The sequence below is a fragment of the Scyliorhinus torazame genome, chromosome 2, assembly GCF_047496885.1.
Source record: "Scyliorhinus torazame isolate Kashiwa2021f chromosome 2, sScyTor2.1, whole genome shotgun sequence".
Taxonomy (NCBI): Eukaryota; Metazoa; Chordata; class Chondrichthyes; order Carcharhiniformes; family Scyliorhinidae; genus Scyliorhinus; species Scyliorhinus torazame.
The window spans coordinates 376022595-376044785 of NC_092708.1; the positions used below are offsets into that span (position 1 = coordinate 376022595).

Genomic DNA, 22191 nt, shown 5'->3' on the forward strand with positions numbered 1-22191 from the left:
TTTACCCTCGTTTCTTCTATCTTTCTACCCCTTCTATAATCTGCCCCCTTGCTACTCACTATTTGTTAACCAAGAGGGTAAACGGTTATGTTCACAGGCCTCTTTCATTCCAGTTCTCTAACCACTTTGTTATTTTAACTTAAGGTTTAAAAATGTGTGATGCTTTATTAGATCCATAAAGCTCAGACTGTGTAATAGTGTAACCCTTTGAATCACCTATTTATTCCATAGTATTTTTGTACGTGTCATTCATTACTCATAAAAGAAAGTATTGAAGCTAAGGTTTTTAATGGGCAAATGCAGATGGCAAGCAGAATGAGATCATGTTTTGTTCACAATCTTTTACCTATGCAGAATATGCAGCATGCTGTGAGTTTATTGCTTATTTCACACACTCATAGACATATACATCCTGTGTGAGCATGGAATAATAAAGAGAAACCAAACTTTTATGTTTTGAGGACTGAATGTCCTTTGCAGTTTTCTAAAGTACTCCACGATAATAAACTTGTCAATGCACTACCCACTAGAGTCCAGTAAGCTAACACAAGTATCAATTAAACAGTGAAGAAATTGAATTTTTAAATCTTAGGGAGGAGTTCAAATGGAAAGTATTGGCTTGACGTAGTGGGCAAATATGCCGTGGACGTTTTCGGCCACTGTAAATTGAACCCACTATGTGAGATTTCAGGGAGAATGTTAAGTTAGAGAGCACTAAGATAATCATGTTGCAATAGGGTATTTAACTGCTTCAGTGGGGGAAATTTTAATCAAACCCACCCATTATCAAACTAAAGGGATTGGTTGCCACTCCGGTTTAATAAGCCATTCTCCAATGGAAATTATTATGGGGCGGGGTGTAAAACCAAGATTTCACCCGATTCCTTGGATTTCCCACCTGCGGAGTTTGGTTAAGATTACTCCTAATGAGTTTTTTCTTATTTGTTCAAAGTATGTGATCACCTCGCAAGGTCAGTCTTTGTTGCCCGTCCCTAATTGGTTATCTGACCAGATAACTTAGAATTTTCCAGATCACAAATGGATTATAAATTACTTAAATGAACAGAGACATTGACCAGATTACACTGCTAGTTGGAACGTACAATAATTTAAATATGTTTTAACTGAGAAATAATTTTAAAATATTATTACACGCAATAAAATTAGCCCCAATGTTTTTGTGATGATGCATTACCTTGATAGAAACATAGAAACAGAAAATAGGAGCAGGAGGATGCCACTTGGCCTTTGAGCCTGCTCTGCCATTCGTTATGATCATGGCTGATCGTCCAACACGATGGGCACGATTTAATGGAAACATTTCCAAGTGTGGTAGCGAGCGGGAAATGCTGCGAGCTCCCCGATGGGCCCAGCGGGGCCATCACCGCTATACAAAATTTGCCCACAACCGAGACCCCACAGGATTCACACCGTAAATCATGGTTCACCAGCTGATTCACCGGGACCCTGCTCGCCAGCCCTCTGCTAACAAGTCATAGCAACACAAAAGCTGCTCCTGCACAGCAAACTCCCTCTGCTCGCAGCCATGCCGCCACGGAGACCAGCCCCACGCTTTGGTGATGCTGACCTGGCACAATTATTGGACGCAGAGGAGGCCAGATGGGATGCCGTGTTCCCCTGCCAAAGGGCAGCCACCGCCGCATGGGAGAGGTCGGGAGAGTGGGGCAGTGGTGAACACTCAGAAAAAACAATTAAAATATCTATCTGCACCTTGACCAGTGTGACATCTCTGGTACTTTCTTCCACTATGTGGCCCGAGCACCAATTCCATGCCCCATCTCCCCAGAAATGGGGATCCTGGACTCCTGCTCCTGCTCCCAACCCCCCCGGCACACCACGTGTAGGTGATGGGTGTGTGTGAGCACAGAACTCTGGCAGGAGTCAGACTACGCAATAGATTGAGGAGCAGCAGTGCTCAACTCTGCAAGTTATCATCACCACACTGCCCTCAACATTGACCTGCTGACAGTGCCGACACTGTCCCAACCCCCTAGCATGATGTTACACAAGCCCTAGAAGGTTGGGAAATGGTGGGGGGGTGGAGGGAAAGGGGGGAAGATGGTGAAGGGGAGGTTGCAGATGGATGGGGGAGGGGATAGGGAAAGGTGTATAACGGATGTGGGTACGTCCTCTGTGAAGTGGGCAAGGGTGAAGACCTCCCTGGGCTTGCCGAACCCTCGCCACTGCTGCCTGCCTTCCATACTCCGGCTGGTCCTGAGTCCCTCCCTGGGCTAGTACTCCTGCCCCAGCTGGTCCGGCACCTCCTCATCCTCCTCCACCTTAGATGTGGCCACGTATTCCCCCACCTCCAGCACATCACCCCGCTGCTGTGCCAGGTTGTGGAGGGCACAGTAGACCACCACAAAGTGGGCAACCCTCTGAGAGTTGTACTAAAGAGCAACACCGGCCTCCGTACTGGCATCATTAGCCAGGTCCTAAGCAGGTCCCTTTATCCCCCAAGAGTCAACCGGCCATCCTGGGGTGGTGCTCGAAAAGGCCAGGGGTGTCTGACTGCCCCAGAATGTAGTTGTCATGCACACTCCCTTGAAAATGTGCACACATGCATGCATGATCTTCATCTGGTGGTCGCACATGAGTTACATGTTCAGGGAGTGGAACCTTGTCCTGATGATGTCGGGCACTCCCTGACGCCCTGTTGAGCGCAAGGCGACAAGCGTGCGATCTATTAGTTCTGGACCAGGGGCATTCCGTCGATGGTGGACAATCCTGCTGTCCGGGCATCTTGTTTTGCCTGGTCCATGTCAAAGTTTATATAGTTTGCTGCCCGGGCAAACAGCGCATCCGTTACTTCATGGATGCACTTGTGGACTGTAGCTTGTGAGACGCAATACAAGTCCTCGCTCGAGCCCTGGAATAATCCTGAGGCGTAGAGGTTCAGGGCTGGGAGCAAGCATCGTCCTCCTTCACATGGTGCCATGTCTCCATACTGTCTCCTTGTTGAGGCGGAGCCCCCTGCGACACTTGCTGTCCAGCACATGCTGTCCATCATCTGCTCAAAGAACCAAAGGCACTTGTACACCTTAGGCCATCGCAGGCCTCCCCCTCTGGGTCCTTCCTAGGCCTGCGGGCGGCTGGGTCTGCAGGATATGGGACAGGGCCCAGCACATTGGCTGCTGCCTCAAGCCTCTGTCAATGCTGCTGCTGCCGCTGCCTTCTCCAGCATCTGGCCGCCTGTCCTGCCAGCAGCACCACTAGGGCGAGTTCCGCTGGATTCAAAATATCATCCAATGTCTGGAAGGAATTGGGAGAGTGTGTGAGACTGTCAACCAATGGTGTCTTCGAGGCAGAGTGTTCAGACATCACGGTCTGATAGGGTTGCTCGGCAATAACTTCCACTGCTATATGGCACGCCTACCCATGTTAGTCCACAAGGGAAATGTGAGGTGCTCACTCAACAACGATTGCCAATTCCCAAATAACAACAGCCTTCAGCCACGTGGCCAGAGGCCTCCAGGGTCATTGGGATAATGTGTGGTTGGTGGGGCAGACAAGCAATGGCTAGGACTGCCCCTGGAATGGGTACACACGATCCAGGGTTGACATGGTGGACTCACGGGTGATTAGATCCCCCCCCCCCCCCACCAGCCGAGACTATGGGCGTCCACCCTCCATGGTAGCCCACCCCGACTAGGGCTGTCCTCCCTGGTTGCTCCCCCATCCACTCAGAGTACTGGGGCAGCAACCCCGGTGGCCCTGGGCTCTTTGCCTGTGAGCAAAGGTGGCAAATCACTTCCTCAGGTTCCCGGAACAGCCTTGCCAGTTTCACATATTTAAAAAGGAATGCTAATCGGCGCCCATGTGTCCACTTGCTGGGGAGACCGTAAGATCATGGGGGGCCATTAGATATGGGGTTGTTCTGTTAATTGTCTGGAGATTGGTCTTAAGTAGTGATTATTGTTTCCTCGCCACGCTAAGGTGAGATCAGATTTCACCAAGGGAAGCAGGCCGGTTAGATTGCAAGAAATTCGGCACGGTTCTCATTTTTGGCCTCTCCCGCTATTTTACAGCGTTGTTCCGCTGGTTCCGTTGGACCATCAAGTTTTATTCAAATGTGATTTTTTTCATATCAGTTAGTCACAGCTTAAGCGCAATGCAGCCATTAAATCACACCCAAAGTCTAATCCCACTTTCCCCCCCATATCCTTTGATCTCCTTCTCCCCAAGTGCTATATCTAACTGTTTCTTGAAAACAGTTGATATACTATTGGTCATTCGTGTTTCTTTGCAAAAGGATTACAGGAAAAACAGCTACACCTACAACTGGAATTAACTGCCCTCTGCACTAAAATAATGTTGAAAACATTCTTCAAGATGTATTCTTTCCCATCTTCTCTCAGGAATATATTGCCCACATTTACAGATATTAAATCATTTTTGGCTTATAGTCTTTTGAATTGCATGCAATGTACTTTTAATTTGTTCACTTTTGGGTTTCACTGAATGAGCTGCTACTGGCCAAGCTGCCATCTCCATTCCCTTAGTTTGATATGTATATGAACTATGTACAAGGAATAGATTGAACACTGAACTAATATTTTAATAGCTTTCGCCCAATATTCGCATTTTAAGCGCAACATTTTAACTCGCAACCCATTCACTTATACAAGGTTAAAATTGAATCCAAGAAATCTGGCACTATCTTATTTACATCCTTCATTTATGAATGTTCCAGTGCCAAAATTATGTTGATGCTAGTAATGAAACCAAAAGCTGTGTTACAGTTCTGTAACAAAAATGCCAAACAGATGTGCACTGACCATTCAAAAATACATATTAAGATTTCAATACCTCTGCAATTGCCACCCTACTTAATAGATTTTGACTTTATCATTCTTTTTGCAAAGTACCTAATCAAATCAAAGTGCCTTTGCCACCTACCCCCAACTTGTTCCCTATAACATAGTGGGTGGGAAGGTATCCACTAGCCTGCCCGCCCTTAGACCTATTGACGTCCTTAACTGCTCAACTAAGGGGCAATTAAGTCTTAATTCTGCCTCTACTGCCATAATACAGTTGGCAGTGGAAAGCGGACAAAAGTGAGCAGAGCCCTTTCTCACCAACTCAAGTGGAAAGGAAGGTGGTGCTTCCTTTGGAGGGGAGGGGTATTCCTGTGTGCATCAGGAGCATTCTTCCCACCGACCAGAGGTGCTACTCCCTTTGGGCTTCCCCACAACCTAGTCAAACCTGAGCCCAATCCCTTCTACACCTCTCTATGGTGCCAATCCCTTCCTGCCCAAAAAGCCCAGACTTAACTGAGTTCACAATCTATGTTGTCTTGTCAAGCAATCCCAACAGCACCCACACTGAGTTCTGGTGCTGCAAGAGCTGTTTGCCAGTCAGATCGGCCGGCAGCTCGTGGGGCAGGGACCTCCTTCCCTGAATCGGGGGGTAGACCCAGCTGAGATTGCTCAGGCTGCGCATGATCATTCAATTTGCATTCCACCACACTTACTAATTTGTTTCATTGCTATTATAAGCAATGAGTATCAACATCATATTGATCTGTGGGATATTATCCTTATTCTATTTGCATTAAGAGCATCTTAACCTCCTGAAGAATGAGGTCTTATTCCAGTAATTGTGCATTCCTTGAGTTATTTTTACAGTATTACTGAGCAATTTTGAAAATTTGTAATTAATTCCAATTGTTTGGATTTTGTGCAGACATTGATGAGTGTATAAATGGAACTATCTGCGGTACTCATGGATATTGTGAAAATACAGATGGTTCCTTCCGCTGCCATTGTGATCAAGGCTTTGAGGTTCCACCAAGAGGACAAGGATGTGTGGGTAAGGGATGAGTTAGAAACTTCCTACCAAACCTCAACCAAACTTTATAAATTCTTGTAGACTTCTGCACTGCCTCCAATTGGAAAGTACAAAAGAAATGTTTACGCCTAGACTAGTTGCACAAGTTCCTGGTGCAAGGCAGGATGACTAAACTATTGAGTTGTAATTCATCTGACAGTTAGGTGTTGCTGATGTCCATTCTGTTGAGATTGAGCCTGATGTCTACAGCTCTATAGGTTACTGTGCTTTTTTTCTATTGAGACATGAGCATCATTAGATCTCCCCTCATTCTTCTATTGTGTGCAGTTTTGGTCTCCTCTGAGGAAGGATGTTCTTGCTCTCGAGGGAGTGCAGCGAAGGTTTACCAGACTGATTCCAGGGATGGAGGGACTGTCATATGAGGAGAGATTGATTAGGTTGGGATTGTTCTCGCTGGATTTCAGAAGAATGAGGGGGGATATCATAGAGACTTATAAAATTCCTCGGGCCCCAACTATTAAAGTACAAATGAATATAGATAGGTTAGGTGAGTGGGCCAAAATTTGGCAGATAGAGTTTAACTTGGATAAGTGTGAGGAAAAATGGAAAGGCACCTTATTAGCTAAATGGAGAGAAACTTCGGACTGCTTCGGTACAGAGGGATCTGGGTGTCCTCGGCATGAATCTTAGAAAACTAGTACGCAGGTCCAACAGGTAATAAGGAAGGCAAATGGAGTTTTGTTCTTTGTAGCTAAAGGATTAGATTATAAAAGTAGGGAATTGTTGCTGCAACTGTACAAAGCATTGGTGAGACCACATTTGGAGTACTGTGTACAGTTATGGTCCTCTTATTTGAGGAGGGATGTTGTTGTATTAGAGGCAGTTCAGTGCAGGTTCACGAGATTGATTCCAGAGATGTGGGATGGGATTCTCCATCCCACCAGACCCGTGTTCTGGCGTGGCGTGCCCCTGCCGGCAGCAGGATCTTGTGTCCTGGCAGCCAGCCAATGGGGTTTCCCATTGTGGCCACCCCCACGCTGTCTGGAAATCCACTGGCGTGTGTGCACTGCCAGTGAAGCGGAGGATACCGCCGATGGAGAATCCCGCCCATGGGGTTTATCTTACAAAGAAAAATTGAGCAGTTTAGACCTATATTCATCTTTAGAAGAATGAGGGGAGATCTGATTGAGGTATATAAGATGATAAAAGTTATTGACAAAGTAGACATCGAGCGGATGCTTCCTCTTGTGGGCCATCTAGAACGAGAGGTCATAGTTTTAGGATAAGGGGTAGTAGATTTAAAACAGATGAGAAGAAATTAGTTCTCTCAAAGGGTCGTGAATCTGTGAAATGCACTATCCCAGAGTAAGAACAATAATAATCTTTATTAGTGTCACAAGTAGGCTTACATTAACACTGCAATGTAGTACTGTGAAAGTCCCCTAGTCGCCTGTTCAGGTACACTGAGGGAGAATTCAGAATGTCCAATTCACCTAACAAGTACCAATTCACCTAAAAGTCTTTCGGGACTTTCTGGGAGGAAACCGGAGCGCCCAGAGGAAACCCATGCAGACACGGGTAGAATGTGTAGACTCCGCACAGCCATTGACCGAAGCTCAGAATCAAACCTAGATCCCTGGCGCTGTGAAGCAACAGTGCTGAGGTCATGTCTCACCAACTTGATTGAGTTTTTTGAAGAGGTGACAAAGAAAATTGATGAGGGAAGGGCTGTGGAGGTAGTTTATATGGACTCTGGTAAGTCACTTGACAAGGTCCCACATGGCAAACTGGTACAAAAGCTAAAATCACATGGGATTCAGGGTGGGCTGGCTAGATGTATACAGAACTGGCTTGGTTATAGAAGAGAGAGAGCAGCGGATGAAGGGTGTTTTTCAGAATAGAGATCTGTAGCTAGTGGTGTTCCGCAGGGATCAATGCTGGGACCCCTGTTTGTAGTATATATAAATAATCTGGAGGAAAATGTGGATGGCCTGATTAGTAAATTTGCGGATGACACGAAGATTGGCGGAGTTGCTGATAGTGCCGAGGATTTTCAGAGGCTACAACAGGATATAGATAGATTGGAGACTTGGGCACAGAAATGGCAGGTGGAGTTTAATCCGGACAAATGCGAGGTGATGCATTTTGGAGGATCAAATCTAGGTATGAAGTATACTGTAACTGGCAGAACCCTTAGGAACATTAACATACAGGGGGATCTGGGCGTGCAGGTCCACAGTTGCCTAAAAGTGGCAACACAGGTGGCCAAGATGATTAAGAAGGCATATGGCATGCCTGCCATCATCAGCCGGGGCATTGAGAACAGGAGTTGAGAAATCATGTTGCAGCTGTATAAAAGCTTGGTTAGATCGCATTTGGAATATTGCGTGCAGTTCTGATCACCACATTATCAGAAGAAAGTTGAGGCTTTGGAGAGAGTGCAAAGAAGGTTCACCAGGATGTTGCCTGATCGTCAGGGTGTTGGCTATGAGGATAAGTTGAATAAACTAGGATGGTTTGCACTGGAAAGACAGCGGCTGAGGGGAGAACTGATAGAGGTTTACAAAATCGAAAGAGATATAGACATGGTGGACAGTCAGAGGCTTTTTCCAAGGGTGCAAGTGTCCATTAAAAGAGGGCACAGGTTCAAGGTGAGAGGGGAAAGTTTAAGGGAGATGTGTGGGGTATGTTTTCACACAGTGAGTGGTGGATGCCTGGAACATGCTGCCAGAGGATGTGGCGGAAGCAGACACATTAGCAACATTTAAGAGACACCTGGATAGATGCATGAATAGGGAGGAAATAGAGGGATATGGACCGAGTAAGGGCAGAAGGTTTTGTTTTTAGTTAGGGCATTTTGATTGGTACAGGCTTGGAGGGCCGAAGGGCCTGTTCCTGTGCTCTACTTTTCTTTGTTCCTTCTATCTTTGTTCTCGCTGTGCTACCGTGCCGCCAAATGTGGTGGATGCCAGGGCATTGAGTAAATTTAATGAGGCGTTCGATAAATTTTTAATTAGAATGGGTTGGAGGGTTATGGAGAACGGGCAGGAAAGTGGAGATGGGTCCGAGAGAAGATCACTCATGATCATATTGAACGGCGGAGCGGGCTCAAGTGGCTGAATTGCCCAATCCTGCTCTTGGTTCTTACGTTCTTATTCTCCACCCTGGAAGGCTTACCAACACCTCACAGAACTACTATCTTACAATTCAAGCAGCATTACTAGGAGAGGATTAAAAGGGTTTGGGGGGGTTTATTGCAAAAGTTGGCATGTTGGCATTCAATTTATATGTTTGGCCATGCTTGTGCCAAATGTTGCATGTACTACTAAAGGCGAAAAAAATACGAATGTCTTCCATAGCAAACACCTTCTGTATTTGTCTTAATCAAATAATGTCTCAATGCGAATAGGTTATTGAATTTATCAACTTGCCAATTTGTCCATAATCAAGGGCCATACAAATCATTTTCATGTACTTATTGTACATGAAAGATATGGCAAGTTTCTTTGAGCAAGCCAGGGCTAAACAGGTAGGCATCAACAATCAAAGAAGAGGGGTCATATTCCAACAGTTGAATGTAGCCACTAAAGCAGTCGTTGCTCTGGGGAGCCCCTCCATGGTCCATTGAGCAGCCGTTATGGGATTCTCCTGCACAGGAACCCACTGCAGGGCATCCAGTAGCTGCGCCACTCATGTTCCCAACTGCTAGTAATTGGCCACCATGGTGAACAGACATTGGACTCTTCCCCTACCATATTACACGTCCTGTGGTAAAATTCAGCCCTATGGCTATGCACGGCTGTTGCATGACTGGTCCGTCAGACAGTTTTTCCAATCTTGGTCCAAGTTGCTAGTTGATAGCAAGGAGAACGTTGTAGGCTCAATTTTTGCTGGGTGTGCCTTTGTTCTGTCTGTTGCCAGGGTTGATGTAAGATGGACCATCAAATTTTATTCAAATGTGACTTTTTCATATCAGTTAGTCACAGCTGAATGACATGCTAAGCCATTTCAGAGAACAATTAAGGGTCAATCACTTTGCTGTCTGTCTGAAGTCATATATAAGCCAGACCAAGTAATGATGACAGATTTTCTTCCCTAAAGGACATTACTGTACCAAATGGGTTTTCAAGACAATCTAGTAGTTTCATAGTCACCATTACTGATACTAGATGGAATTTGAACTGATCACACGTTATTAAGGCCTCTGATTCGGTAACATAACCTCCATGCGATCGTACCATACTGGTTGTGAAATTGTAGATCCTTGTCCCAAATTTTGATTGTTACGAAAGAAACCGTCTCACGGGTTTAACATTTTGTTTCTTTCTTGTAACCAGCTAAGATCTTGCTCAAATTGGAACACTGAGCAAGATCTTCCAGCTGTTCACGCCAGCTGAATCCTCCGGTCCCACTGACGATGCACCCCCGCCGCAGGTTTTTCGGCGGAGTGACGTGGATTCAATGAGAAATCCCATTGACAGCGGCGGGACCAGAACATCCTGCCGCCGGCTAGTGGCGGGTCACCAAGAAACATGCCACGGGGAGACCAGAGAATCTATCCCACTGAAGTTAATAAAGCTAAAACTTTATTCTAAACACAGATTGGCTGATTGCACTCTAAGCCCCTAACAGCTCTCCGAAAGAGCAGGAGAGTTACCATTTCCCAAACAAAGCACAGTTATTTCAAAATGATACAGGATGATGTAAGGGTACTGAATGTTAAACCCACCATTCCCCAGTCTTCAGAACTCAATCAAGCACTGGCTGAAAATTGTTATTGAAACAGCATATGAAATGTCATGTCATGTTGAGTTTCTCTCATCTCCGAGAGTAAGGGTGAGGCAACAGTAAACTATCTGGGTAACCAGCTGGTCCTTTTATTTGTGCAGTCCTTAAAAACAGTAGATGATGTATGAGTGAATGTTAAAATTTGTTTTCCTTGAAAGAGTTCTTTACATGTTCTTTTGCCTTTGAAAGTGATATACTCTAAAATTTCTGAAGATTTGCTGTCATTTTCGTTTGGTGATTAGTCACTTTTAATAATGACAGTTGTGCATTTTACTGTTTTTCTTCTCAGGATTTTATTGAACAGTAACAAATGCAAAGCAGACTAGAATGTGTAGCCTCTTAACTTCATATGTAAGCTTTCTATGGTGCAGTCCTCATATTTTTGTCTATATTTGGCATAAACACCATCCAGAAATTGTGAATGCAATAGTTGCCTCAATCTAGTGTCCTGGCCAGAACAACATCTAGCCAGCAAACCAATGAATATATCAACCGTCAGGTCCATTGATTGTAAATGCCAATTAGGTGATGTAAGCCCATTGTGGATTTTTCAGTCCATTGTGAAAGAACGCCGCTCGCCTTTCATTATGCTGACAGATATTTCACGGGCTTTGGTGTGGAATTTACCATGTCCTCTACAAGGAATCTGTGGCCTGTTTGAACATAGCAAGCAACAGCATTTGTTAAACCAGTCTGATTGGAGAATCCTTACTTAGGCACACAGTGGGCAGAGTTCAAGACCCTTCCAGCCTCCCATCCATCCAAGCTGAGTTCAGAGGTGGGGGAGACCATTTGGCTGGGTAGGATGGCATCCTCTGCTACCTCCTGCCGAAGAAAGTCTTGTGGGTGACCTTCCTACACGGATGCCAGTTGAGGTCCTTAAGTAGACAACTATTGTCTACCTAAGGGTTTTATCCTGCCACCACTGGTAGGGTGGGCTCCTCATTCAAAGGCACTAATTGCTTCGTCGAGGAGCCGAGCACCTAAGGGGCACACTCATGTTCTTATCTCCTATGTCTTCTACCCCCTGCCAGCCAACCTTATCCCACCATCGCTTACCTTTCTCCAGGGCAATACCGTCTGGACTGGCCGGCCAGCAATGCTTGAAAGAATTGCACAACCTCCTCAGGGCGTCCAGGGTGATTAGGCAGCACTGTGCCCTGGCACCAAACCCCGTCCCACAAACCCGTAACCCTACCCCACCACCACCCGGAGGTGGGCCAAACCCCACCCTGCACCACTGCCAGCACCCAATATGGCCGGGTGCCCTGGCCACTGAAGCCATCAACTACCCACCCCACTGGGCTACATGCATTGGACTGTCTAACACTGTGCATTTTCTGTGTGTGTGTGTGTGTCCGGAGAAGGCCTCTCATAACTGCCGGGAGCGGGAGAAGCACGGAGGGGGTCCAGCGGACTTGCAGCCCCTCACTGCAGCAGAACAAAGGGCGCTGAACATGGTTGGCGGATCCTTAGAAAGGGCGGTCGCTGGGGTGGAGGTCGGAATCAGAGAACAAATTGAGATCCCGTTGAATTGTGGTTACCCATGGCACTTGTGTCACCATCCCCCCCCCCCCCCACAACCCTCACACCACACCATAATAGAATGTGTTGTGACCCATGTTCATATAAATTACTGGCTGGTATATGCACAGGTTTTGTGGTAAATCTTTTTAAAGTTTCCAGTAAGGAAGGAAGTTGAAAAACCTTCAACTTTCTTACAGTTCTATGTAGGTTCAACAGGAGGAATTTGAATTGCTCTTCAAATGAAGCGAGACCCAACAAAAAACCTGAACTGAGTGGTTGGGAGCCTGGCTATGTTTATAAGTCACTTTTTAAACAATCATGCAATGTTTTCCTTAACAAAAGCACATTTTTTAGACAGTTACTTATAATCTTACGGAAATGTACCCTACTCTGGAACACTGACAGAAATTTCACTACACCAGTTTCAATTTGAAAAATAATAATTTGGCAGCAATATACTTTTGTTACCAAGCACAGATTTTATACAAGCCAAGATAAACATGAGAGGTTTAGCAAGGTCAGGATTAATTTTTTTGTAAAATGGCATTTTAGAAATTGTTGAAACAGGGCTTTACTGAATATGGGACAGTAATCCGAGAGGTTCATAGACAGTTTGTTTCACATCCTATGAGGATCGTCTGAAACCAGAAATTAGATTGCAGCTTTTAGGTTAACGACTTGCATTGATATAGTACCATTTATTTGAAAAACTTTCCAAATTATTTCACAATGATGCAATCAGAAAAAAAGGATATTAAGCCTAGTCCACTTGAATCACTGGATAGAAATCAGAATCCCCTGTCTTTTTCTTCATCCTCCCCAAATCAAGTATAATAAAGCCAATTTCTATGCACTTATCACGAACTCAGTTGAGATCAGCCAATTCAGCACAGATCAAAGCTGAAACCTACCAAACTCTATGCTGCATTATATCTCATGACAAAAATTCTGTTTAGAAACATCGGGCTGGGTTTTCACACTCTAAGCAGATAGCAGGAGTCAGGAAAATTCCTGGCTCAGCTCACCTACCTTGCGTGAGAGTTCCAGCAAAGACAGGATATTTATTCTGGGGAGATGGTGCCCTACCAGGCAGCCAGTCCAGCCAAGCCAGTTAAAAGTTTGCAGGCAGCTACAGGGGCTGCCAGGTGCTGAGGCGGAAATTTAAAACACTCGTCTGGGTGCTGTGGGACTTTGTCCCAGTTGCAATGAAAAAAAGAAAAGGCCCTTCTGCCCTCACCCCCCCCCCCCCCTGCACACACCCCATGTCCCATCCATATCACTTGATAAGCCCCCACCATCTTTGGCCTCTTGCCCAGGGCCATCTTGAATGGCCGCTTGGTCCCATATCTTGTTATAACCCAACCCCCACCCAACCAACTACTATGGTCCCTCATGACCCCCATACTGAGCTCTGCAACGTTTATGCTCATTCATCCACTGTACACATAGAACCAATGAACACTATGGTGACAGCAGGATGTGTAAAATAAAAAGCTTTAGAATCAAACAGTCATTATTTGGTAACTTTGTAGCTTCTCAAAAAAAATCTCACAAAAGTGTCAATCATCCAGGCCTTTTACAGTATCAATAGCAGAAACTGCAAGCACTTGAAACCACATTATCTTGTGTGAATAGACATTGTGCAATTAACAGGTGAGATCATAGGGCCAGAGCTATCAATCAAGCAATGTTTCCCTTGGGGTTCGTGTGTTTCAACAGTCTAATGGATTTTTGGGCTCTCAGTCAAGTTTCATTGTATATTATTGGCTGAAAGCCCAGACATCTATTTGAGGCATCCATTTGTGAGCGGTATGGTAGCACAGTGGTTAGCACTGTTGCTTCACAGCTCCAAGGTCCCAGGTTCGATTCCCGGCTTGGGTCACTGTCCAGTTACAATTCCAGACTCAAACCTTCCCCTCACCCAACAAAGAAAAACAACCAAGACAAAAGCCCAAAACAAATGCCAAATCCTCGCCTAATATCTTATGATGGCCAGCTCCCTGAAATAGGGAATGAACAGCCGCCGCCTCGAATAGAACCCTTGTGCCGAACCACTTGTAATATATTTGACCCTTTTATTTATTTTTTTAAAATACTTTTATTGAAGCATTTGCAAAATTTTTATAACAATAACAAACAAAACAATAATAACATAAACATCAACATGGTAAACTAGACATTTCCCACCCACCACCTTCTGTACATCCCTTAATCATATTGCACCTACCCACCCCCCCCCCTCCCCACTTCAGAATGCTGCTTCTGCTGACATTTTAATTTTCCCCGAGAAAGTCGACGAACGGCTGCCACCTCCGAGAGAACCCCGGCATTGACCCCCTCAAGGCAAACCTTATTTTCTCCAGCTTGAGAAACCCAGCCATGTCACTGACCCAAGACTCCACACTCGGGGGCTTCGAGTCCCTCCACATTAAAAGGATCCGCCTCCGGGCTACCAGGGAGGCAAAGGCCAAAACGTCGGCCTCTTTCACTCCCTGAACTCACGGGTCTTCTGACACTCCAAAGATCGCCATCTCTGGACTCGGCACCACCCTAGCACCTTGGACATTGCCTTGGCAAACTCCTGCCAGAATCCTCTAAGCTTCGGGCATGCCCAAAACATGTGGACATGGTTTGCTGGGCTTCCCGCACACCTCACACATCTATCTTCTACCCCAAAAAACTTGCTCATCCTCGCCGCCGTCATATGTGCTCGCTGTACCACCTTAAACTGTATTAAACTGAGCCTGGCACATGATGAGGAGGAATTAACCCTGCTTAGGGCGTCTGCCCACAGACCTGCCTCTAACCCCCCACCTAGCTCTTCCTCCCACTTGCCCTTCAGTTCCTCCACCGGGGTCTCCTCCACCTCCAACAACTCCTGATAGATATCCGACACCTTCCCCTCGCCCACCCAGATACCAGAGACTACTCTGTCCTGTATACCCCGTGGCGGCATCAGCGGAAAAGCCAACACCTGTTTCCTCAGAAAGTCCCGCACTTGCAGATATCTGAAACCATTCCCCGGCGGCAGCTTGAACTTATCCTCCAGCGCCTTCAGACTGGGAAAACTCCCGTCTATGACTAGATCTCCCATCCGTCTAATTCCTGCCCTCTGCCAACTTCGGAACCCGCCATCTATCCTGCCTGACGCAAACCTGTGGTTATTGCAAATCGGGGTCCAGACTGACTCACCCTCCACCTTCTTATACCTCCTCCATTGCCCCCAGATCCTCAATGCCGCCACCACCACCGGGCTAGTGGTGTACCGGGCCGGCGAGAATGGCAGAGGTGCCGTTACCAGTGCTCCCAAACTGGTGCCTTTGCATGACGCTGCCTCCATCCGCTCCCATGCCGACCCCCCCCATTACCCACTTCCTAATCATCGCTATATTCGCCGCCCAGTAGTAGTTGCAAAAGTTCAGCTGCGCCAACCCACCCTCCCCCCCCGACTGCGCTCCAACAACATTTTCTTCACCCGCGGGGTTTTATTCACCCACACAAAGCCCAAAATAATCTTGTTTATCCGCTTGAAAAAGGCCTTAGGGATGAAGATGGGGAGGCACTGGAAGACAAACAAATTATCTGGGGAGGACGGTCATTTTCACGGTCTGTACCATCCCCGCCAATGATAACGGGAGCATATCCCATCTTTTAAAGTCCCCCTCCATTTGCTCCACCAGCCGGGTTAGATTGAGCCTGTGTAATGCCTCCCATTTCCGAGCCACCTGTATTCCCAGGTTCTCTACCATCCTGAGTGGCAGCTCCTTCAGTCTCTTCTCCTACCCCCTTGCCTGGATCACGAATAATTCTCTCCTTGGGGAGAAAGGTTTGATTTGTAAATGTCGGAGCTCCTGTTTGTTCGGTAGCTCCAGTCTCTCCAGCAGCTCGTCCAGAGTTGCGAGTCTTTCCCCCATGTAAAAGTCCCTGATCGCTAGCCTCCCACTGTCCTGTCTCCACTTCATAAAAGTGGCATCTAGCATGGCTGGTGGGAATTTGTAGACACCTCAGTTAAGCCGAAGTGTTGTCTCATCTGGTTCTAGGTTTTTAACGTAGCTACCACCACTGGGCTAGACATGTACTTTGCCTGGTCAATGGGAGCATTGTCGTGGCGAGGGCCCAGAGGATCGTTCCCTTACAGGTGAATTCCCTCCAGCCTCACCCATTCCTTACTCGGCTCTCTCACCCATCCCCTCACTGTCTCGGCTGTGGCTGCCCAGTGGTAGTATTGCAAGTTTGCATGAGCCAGGCCGCCCATCTTTCTTCTCCTCTGCAGTGTAGTCTTGGGGATTCTTGGATTGTTCCCCCCCCCCCTCTAGACACGCACACAAACGCCATAATCATTTTATCTATTCCTTGGAAAAAGACCTTGTGGATGAAGATCGATATGGATCTAAACAGGAAGAGGAACCATGGCAATACGTTCATCTTGATCGTCTGCACCCTCCCTGCCAGGGAGAGTGGGAGTGCATCCCATCTCTGTAGGTCGTTTCTGACTTCCTCTGCCAGACTGGTCAGGTTCCACTTGTGGAGCCGTGTCTGGTCATGGGCTATCTGGATCCCCAGAAGCTTCAGGATTTGCTTCAAGCCGTTCTGTGGGTCTGAGATGTAGAGGAGTAGGTCATCCGCTTAGCGTGAGACACTGTGCTCTTTGACTACTTCTCGGATGCCCTTCAAGCCTCTAACGTCTCACAGAACGATCGCCAGGGGTTCAATTGCAGGGCGAACAGGAGCGGGGAAAGCAGGAATCCCAGCCTCGAGCCTCTGAGCTGGTGGTGTTGGTCTGAACGCTAACCTTGGGAGTGTTGCACAGGATTTCCACCCACGAGGTGAACCACGTCCCCAGCCCAAACCACTCCAGTACCTCTATGAGGTACTTCCATTCGACTCTGTCAAAGGCCTTTTCTGCGTCCAGAAGGACGATCACCTCTGGTGTTCTCTCCCCGGATGGGGTCAGTATCACATTTAGCAGGCGTCTGATGTTCGCAGTTAGCTGTCTACCCTTGACAAAGCCCACCTGGTTCTCTGTGACCACTTCTGATACACAGTCTTCCAGTCTCTTGACCAGGGGTTTCACGAGTATTTTTGCATCAACATTAAGCAGAGAAATGGATCTATGTTATCTGCATTCCAATGGGTCTTGTCTTTCTTGAGTATCAGCGATATGGAGGCCTGTGTCAGCATTGGAGGCAGAGCGCCCCTTGTTAGCGAGTCTGCGAGCATCTCACGTAGGTGCAGTGCATGAGCTGGTGCGAATCTTTTAGAGAAACCTGCTACGAACCCAACAGGTCCCGGTGCCTTCCCCTCCTGCAGGAGGTGATGCTCTCCATGACCTCTCCCATTCCTATTGGTGCTTCCAGCTCCCTCCGTCTGTCATCCCCCACGGACTGTCCAGTCCAATGAGGCACCGTTTCATCCCCGAGTCCCTGTCGCGGGGTCAGAGGTGTACAGTCCCCAGTAGAAGGCCTCAAATGCTTGGTTGACTTTTTTTGGTTCAGCTACCAGTCCGCCTCTGCTATCTTTTATCCGGGCTATCTCCCTTGTGGCTACCTGCTTTCTCAGCTGGTGAGCCAACAGGCGGCTAGCCTTCTCTCCATGCTCATAAAAGGTCCCCCGTGTCTGGAGGAGTTGGTGCACTGCCTTCCTGGTGGATAGCAGGTTAAAGTCTATTTGTAACTTTTAACTCTCTGCCAGAAGTTCTACGGTCGGGGCCTCGGAGTACCTTCTGTATGGATGCGATCAGTTGCTGCCTGGCCGCCCTCTCTTCCCTGTTTCCATGGGCCTTGTAGGCTATAATCTGTCCCCTAATCACTGGTAGGTGCCTTCAGTGCCTACCAGAACGTGGAAGGTGAGACTTCCCCATTCTGGTTACTAGTACTGTACTCGCCTATGGCCTGTAATGTTTTCTGGCAGAAGACCTTGTCGGCCAATAGGTCCGTGTCCACCCTCCATGTGGGGCATTGGGCACGGCTTGTCTCCAACCTCACATCCATGTAATGTGGAGCGTGGTTGGAGATGACTATCGCAGAGTATTCCGCTCTTACTATTTCTGGAAGCGGTGAAAAGAACGAGAATTCCTTCTCACCGTGGGTAGGAACCGTCACGGGTCCACTGCCCCCATCTGCTCCATAAGTGCTCCCAGGCTATGCCTGTCTTTTTCCTTGTTCTGGGGTTTGATTGGTCTGTCAATGGGTGCTGTACACAGTTAAATTCCCCCCCATGATCAGTCGGTGTGTGTCGATGTCGGGGATTTCTGCCATGGTTTTCTTTTTTTCCCCATAAATTTAGAGTACCCAATTCATTTTTTCCAATTAAGGGGCAATTTAGCGTGGCCAATCCACCTACCCTGCACATTTTTGGGTTGTGGGGGTGAGACCCACGCAAACACGGGGAGAATGTGCAGACTCCACACGGACAGTGACCCAGAGCCGGGATCGAACCTGGGACCTCGGAGTTGTGAGGCAGCAGTGTGCCGTGGTCTTCTTTATAAAATCCGTGTCATCCCAGTTGGGTGAGTGCACATTTACTAGGACTACTGGTGCCTCGGACACTACTGGCCATGACGTACCGTCCGCCTGGGTTCCTGACTGTCCTTGTCACTGTAAACATCGTCATCTTGCTAATCAGGATGGCTACCCCCTAGCCCTCATTCCATAACATGAATGGTACGTCTGTCCCACTCAGCCCATCCTTACCTGCAGTCGGTCCTTCTCCCTCAGGTGCGTCTCTTGGAGGAAGACTATATCGGCTTTCAAACTTCTCAAATGGGCAAAGTCTCTGGATCATTTCACTGAGTCGTTAAGAACCCTGACGTTCGAGGTGACTACCATGGAGGAGGTTTTTTGTCGTCCCCCCCTTCCTGCGGGATCAACCATACTTACCAGGTGGACATGCCCCTGCACTCTAGGGTTTCCCTTTGTTAGGGGGCCGTCCAAAATGGCTACAGTCACCATTCTCACCATGAGGTCTGATGCACGATCAATTGCACAAAGACGAGAGTTGAATACAACTGAGGCTTTATTACACTAAGATGTGTGGCCTCCTACAGCAGCTGGCGAAATGGCTGCTGTATGGGGAGCACACATATTTATACTCCGCCTACTGGGCGGAGCCAGCAGGCAGGAACTACCCCCGCACCTGTAGTACAGGGCCTTACCACACATCTCCTAATATATACAACAGTGGTGACTACCACAAGGTCAGGTCCCAATGCTCCGTGGTTTCGCTTTGTCCAGGGGGCACCTAACATGGCTGCCAACTGTGTTTACACCACTTGTGTGCGCTCCTGCACTCCAGGGTTTCCCTTTGTTCAGAGTCCCTCCAAAGTGGCTGCTTGTGACACCATCTTGTTCCCTCAACCTACACTTTACCTACTGCAGCCGGTCTGAGAACGATCCCTTACTTATCCTTGTATTTTCCTTGTGTTCCCCCCCCCGCCCCCGTGCCCCCTCCACCCCATGCCAGACACTCCGGGAGGTGCATCGCGGCCCCCACTTGTTTTCATGCTTTCTAGCGCTAGCTTTCCCCGCTAGTGTAGTGGCCCCCCCTCCCGGGGTTGATCTTACCCCTTTCCTATGCCCACTAGATAGCTGTTCCCTCTGTCTCCTCGTCACACTCTCCTGCTTTTCTCTGACCTCACCCTTCCCTGTGGTTTGACATTTCTGTTCAAAGCAAGGCAGTACTGTCCTGTGCAAACATAGTACATACCCATCATAGTTCTTTTTCCTCCTCTTCTTTGTCGTCAACGCTGCCTTGCTTGCCCCTTGTCCAGGCTGTTCATCCGTACAAACTCGTCTGCCTCTGCCAGAGTGTTGAAATAGTGCTCCTTGTTTTGGAACGTGACCCAGAGCCTGGCTGGACGGTTAGGGTAAGCTGTCCCTCCCGTGTAGGTTGCCCAGCATCTGGGCCACATAATCTGTCGGGTCCCTGCCCTCGATCCCCTCTGGCAGGCCCACGATCCGGATATTCTGGCGCTGGGGCCAATTCTCCTGGTCCTCGACCTTCCCCTTCAGGCTCCCATGGGTCGCCACCAACCTTTTCATTTCAGCATACAGTGCGACAATCCTGTTGCTCTGGTCCGTCGATGCCTTTTCCAGCTCTAGAATCATCTTTCCCTGAGCTTCCAACTTCTTCCCCATTCCACCGATCCCCGCCTGGATGGCAACCAACACCTTGATGCCACCTTGACCGCCACCTGGATCTCCATAACTCCTCCCTCATCGCCATCAGTTTCTTCGTCAGGAGTGTCTTCCATCCGTCTCCAGATGGGGTGGGGCAGGGGGTGGGCAGGGGGGGGTGACCATTGTTTGGGTTGTCGGTCTACCTCTCTTCGATGTGGCTGGGGAGCCCCTTGCTTTGTGGGTCGGCCAACTCGTCAAGCCGCTGCTCACGGCCTTTTCCTGCGCTCCTGCCTTCCTGCCTTCTCTCAAGCTCCCATTTGCTGGCATGTTGTTCCTATCCTCTCCCTTTCTTAATTGTGGTGGGATAAGTCCGAATATTGGGGCTAATTTCGACTAAAAGTGCCTATTTGGTTGTGTTCTGGAGGAGAGCCACCTGATGTGTGACTGCTCAGCACATGAGAATGGGGATGAGAAAAATATCAGCCATGAGTGAATGGCAGAGCAGACTCGGTGGGCCGAGTGGCCTAATTCTGATCCTATATCTTATGGTCCTATTATCATCGTCACCGGTAGTCCTGTTAACCAGCTTTCTATCCATCTCAAGACACCACCCGCAATCCCATGAGCTTTAGCTATACACAGTAAAAATTGTTGCACTCGGATCCTCCAAGCCCTCCGGCAACCCACCACCCTCAAGTTCTGTCGTCTGGAGCGATTTTCTAAATCATCCATCTTGACTCTTAATACCCTGTTGTCACCAGCCACCCGTGCCATCTCCACTTCCACTGAGATGATCTGGTCACTTTGCCTTGACAGAGCCACCTCCACTCTTTTAGTCTTTACCACTTCATCCACTTTTGCCAAGGCTGCTCAAATGGAGGACATCACCCCCTCAATCGTCTGTTCGTGATCCTCAGAGACCTCTCTCTCTAGTTTCTGAAGTTCCCCCGCTAGGATGCCTGTGAGCATCTCAGCGGTTAGTGGCCACCAATGCTGCAGGAGCCTCCACTATTTTCTTCACCGATTGAGCTCTTGAGGCTTCCAAGTTCAACAAGTTTCCTTATTTTTCTGCTGTCTAGCCTTTTATTTATTGGGCATCCCTTTGTCGTGGGAATCTTCCGCCTGGAGGTTGGTGACCAGTGGTGTCCTGCAAGGATCTGTTCTGGGACCTCTGCTCTTTGTGGTTTTTATAAATGACTTGGATGAGGAAGTGGAAGAGTGGGTTAATACGTTTGCTGATGACACGAAGGATGGGGGAGTTGTAGATAGTGTTGAGGGTTGTTGCAGGTTACAGCAGGACATTGACAGGATGCAGAGCTGGGCTGAGAAGTGACAGATGGGGTTCAACCTTGATAAATGTGAAGTGATTCATTTTGGAAGGTCGAATTTGAATGCTGAATACAGGGTTGAAGGCAGGATTCTTGGAAGTGTGGAGGAACAGAGGGATCTTGGGATCCATGTACATAGATCCCTCAAAGTTGCCACCCAGGTTGATAGGGTTGTTAAGAAGGGGTATGGTGTGTTGGCTTTCATTAACAGGGGGATTGAGTTTCAGAGCCGTGAGGTTTTGCTGCAGCTTTATAAAACCCTGGTTAGACCACACTTGGAATATTGTGTCCAGTTCTGGTCGCCTCATTATAGGAAGGATGTGGATGTTTTGGAGAGGGTGCAGAGGAGATTTACCGGGATGCGGCCTGGACTGGAGGGCATGTCTTATGAAGAAAGGCTGAGGGAGCTAGGGCTTTTCTCACTGGAGTGAAGAAGGCAGAGAGGTGACTTGATAGAGGTGTACAAAGTGATGAGAGGCATGGATAGAGTGGATAGCCAGAGACTTTTCCCCAGGGTGGAAAGGGCTGTCATGAGGGGACATACTTTTAAGGTGATTGGAGGAAGGTATAGGGGAGATGGCAGAGGTAGGTTCTTTACACAGAGTGGTGGGTGTGTGGAA

The 22191-nt window shown here is 47.8% G+C and overlaps 1 protein-coding gene across 1 annotated transcript in view; it reads left to right on the top strand.

Annotated features, from left to right (window-relative positions):
• LOC140404691 (latent-transforming growth factor beta-binding protein 2-like) overlaps positions 1 to 22191 on the top strand; it is a 685726-nt gene that overhangs the window by 581474 nt on the left and 82061 nt on the right. The window contains exon 27 of the mRNA XM_072493356.1: positions 5707 to 5832. Coding sequence (XP_072349457.1) covers positions 5707 to 5832 — 126 coding nt within the window. The remainder of the gene's footprint in view (positions 1 to 5706; positions 5833 to 22191) is intronic.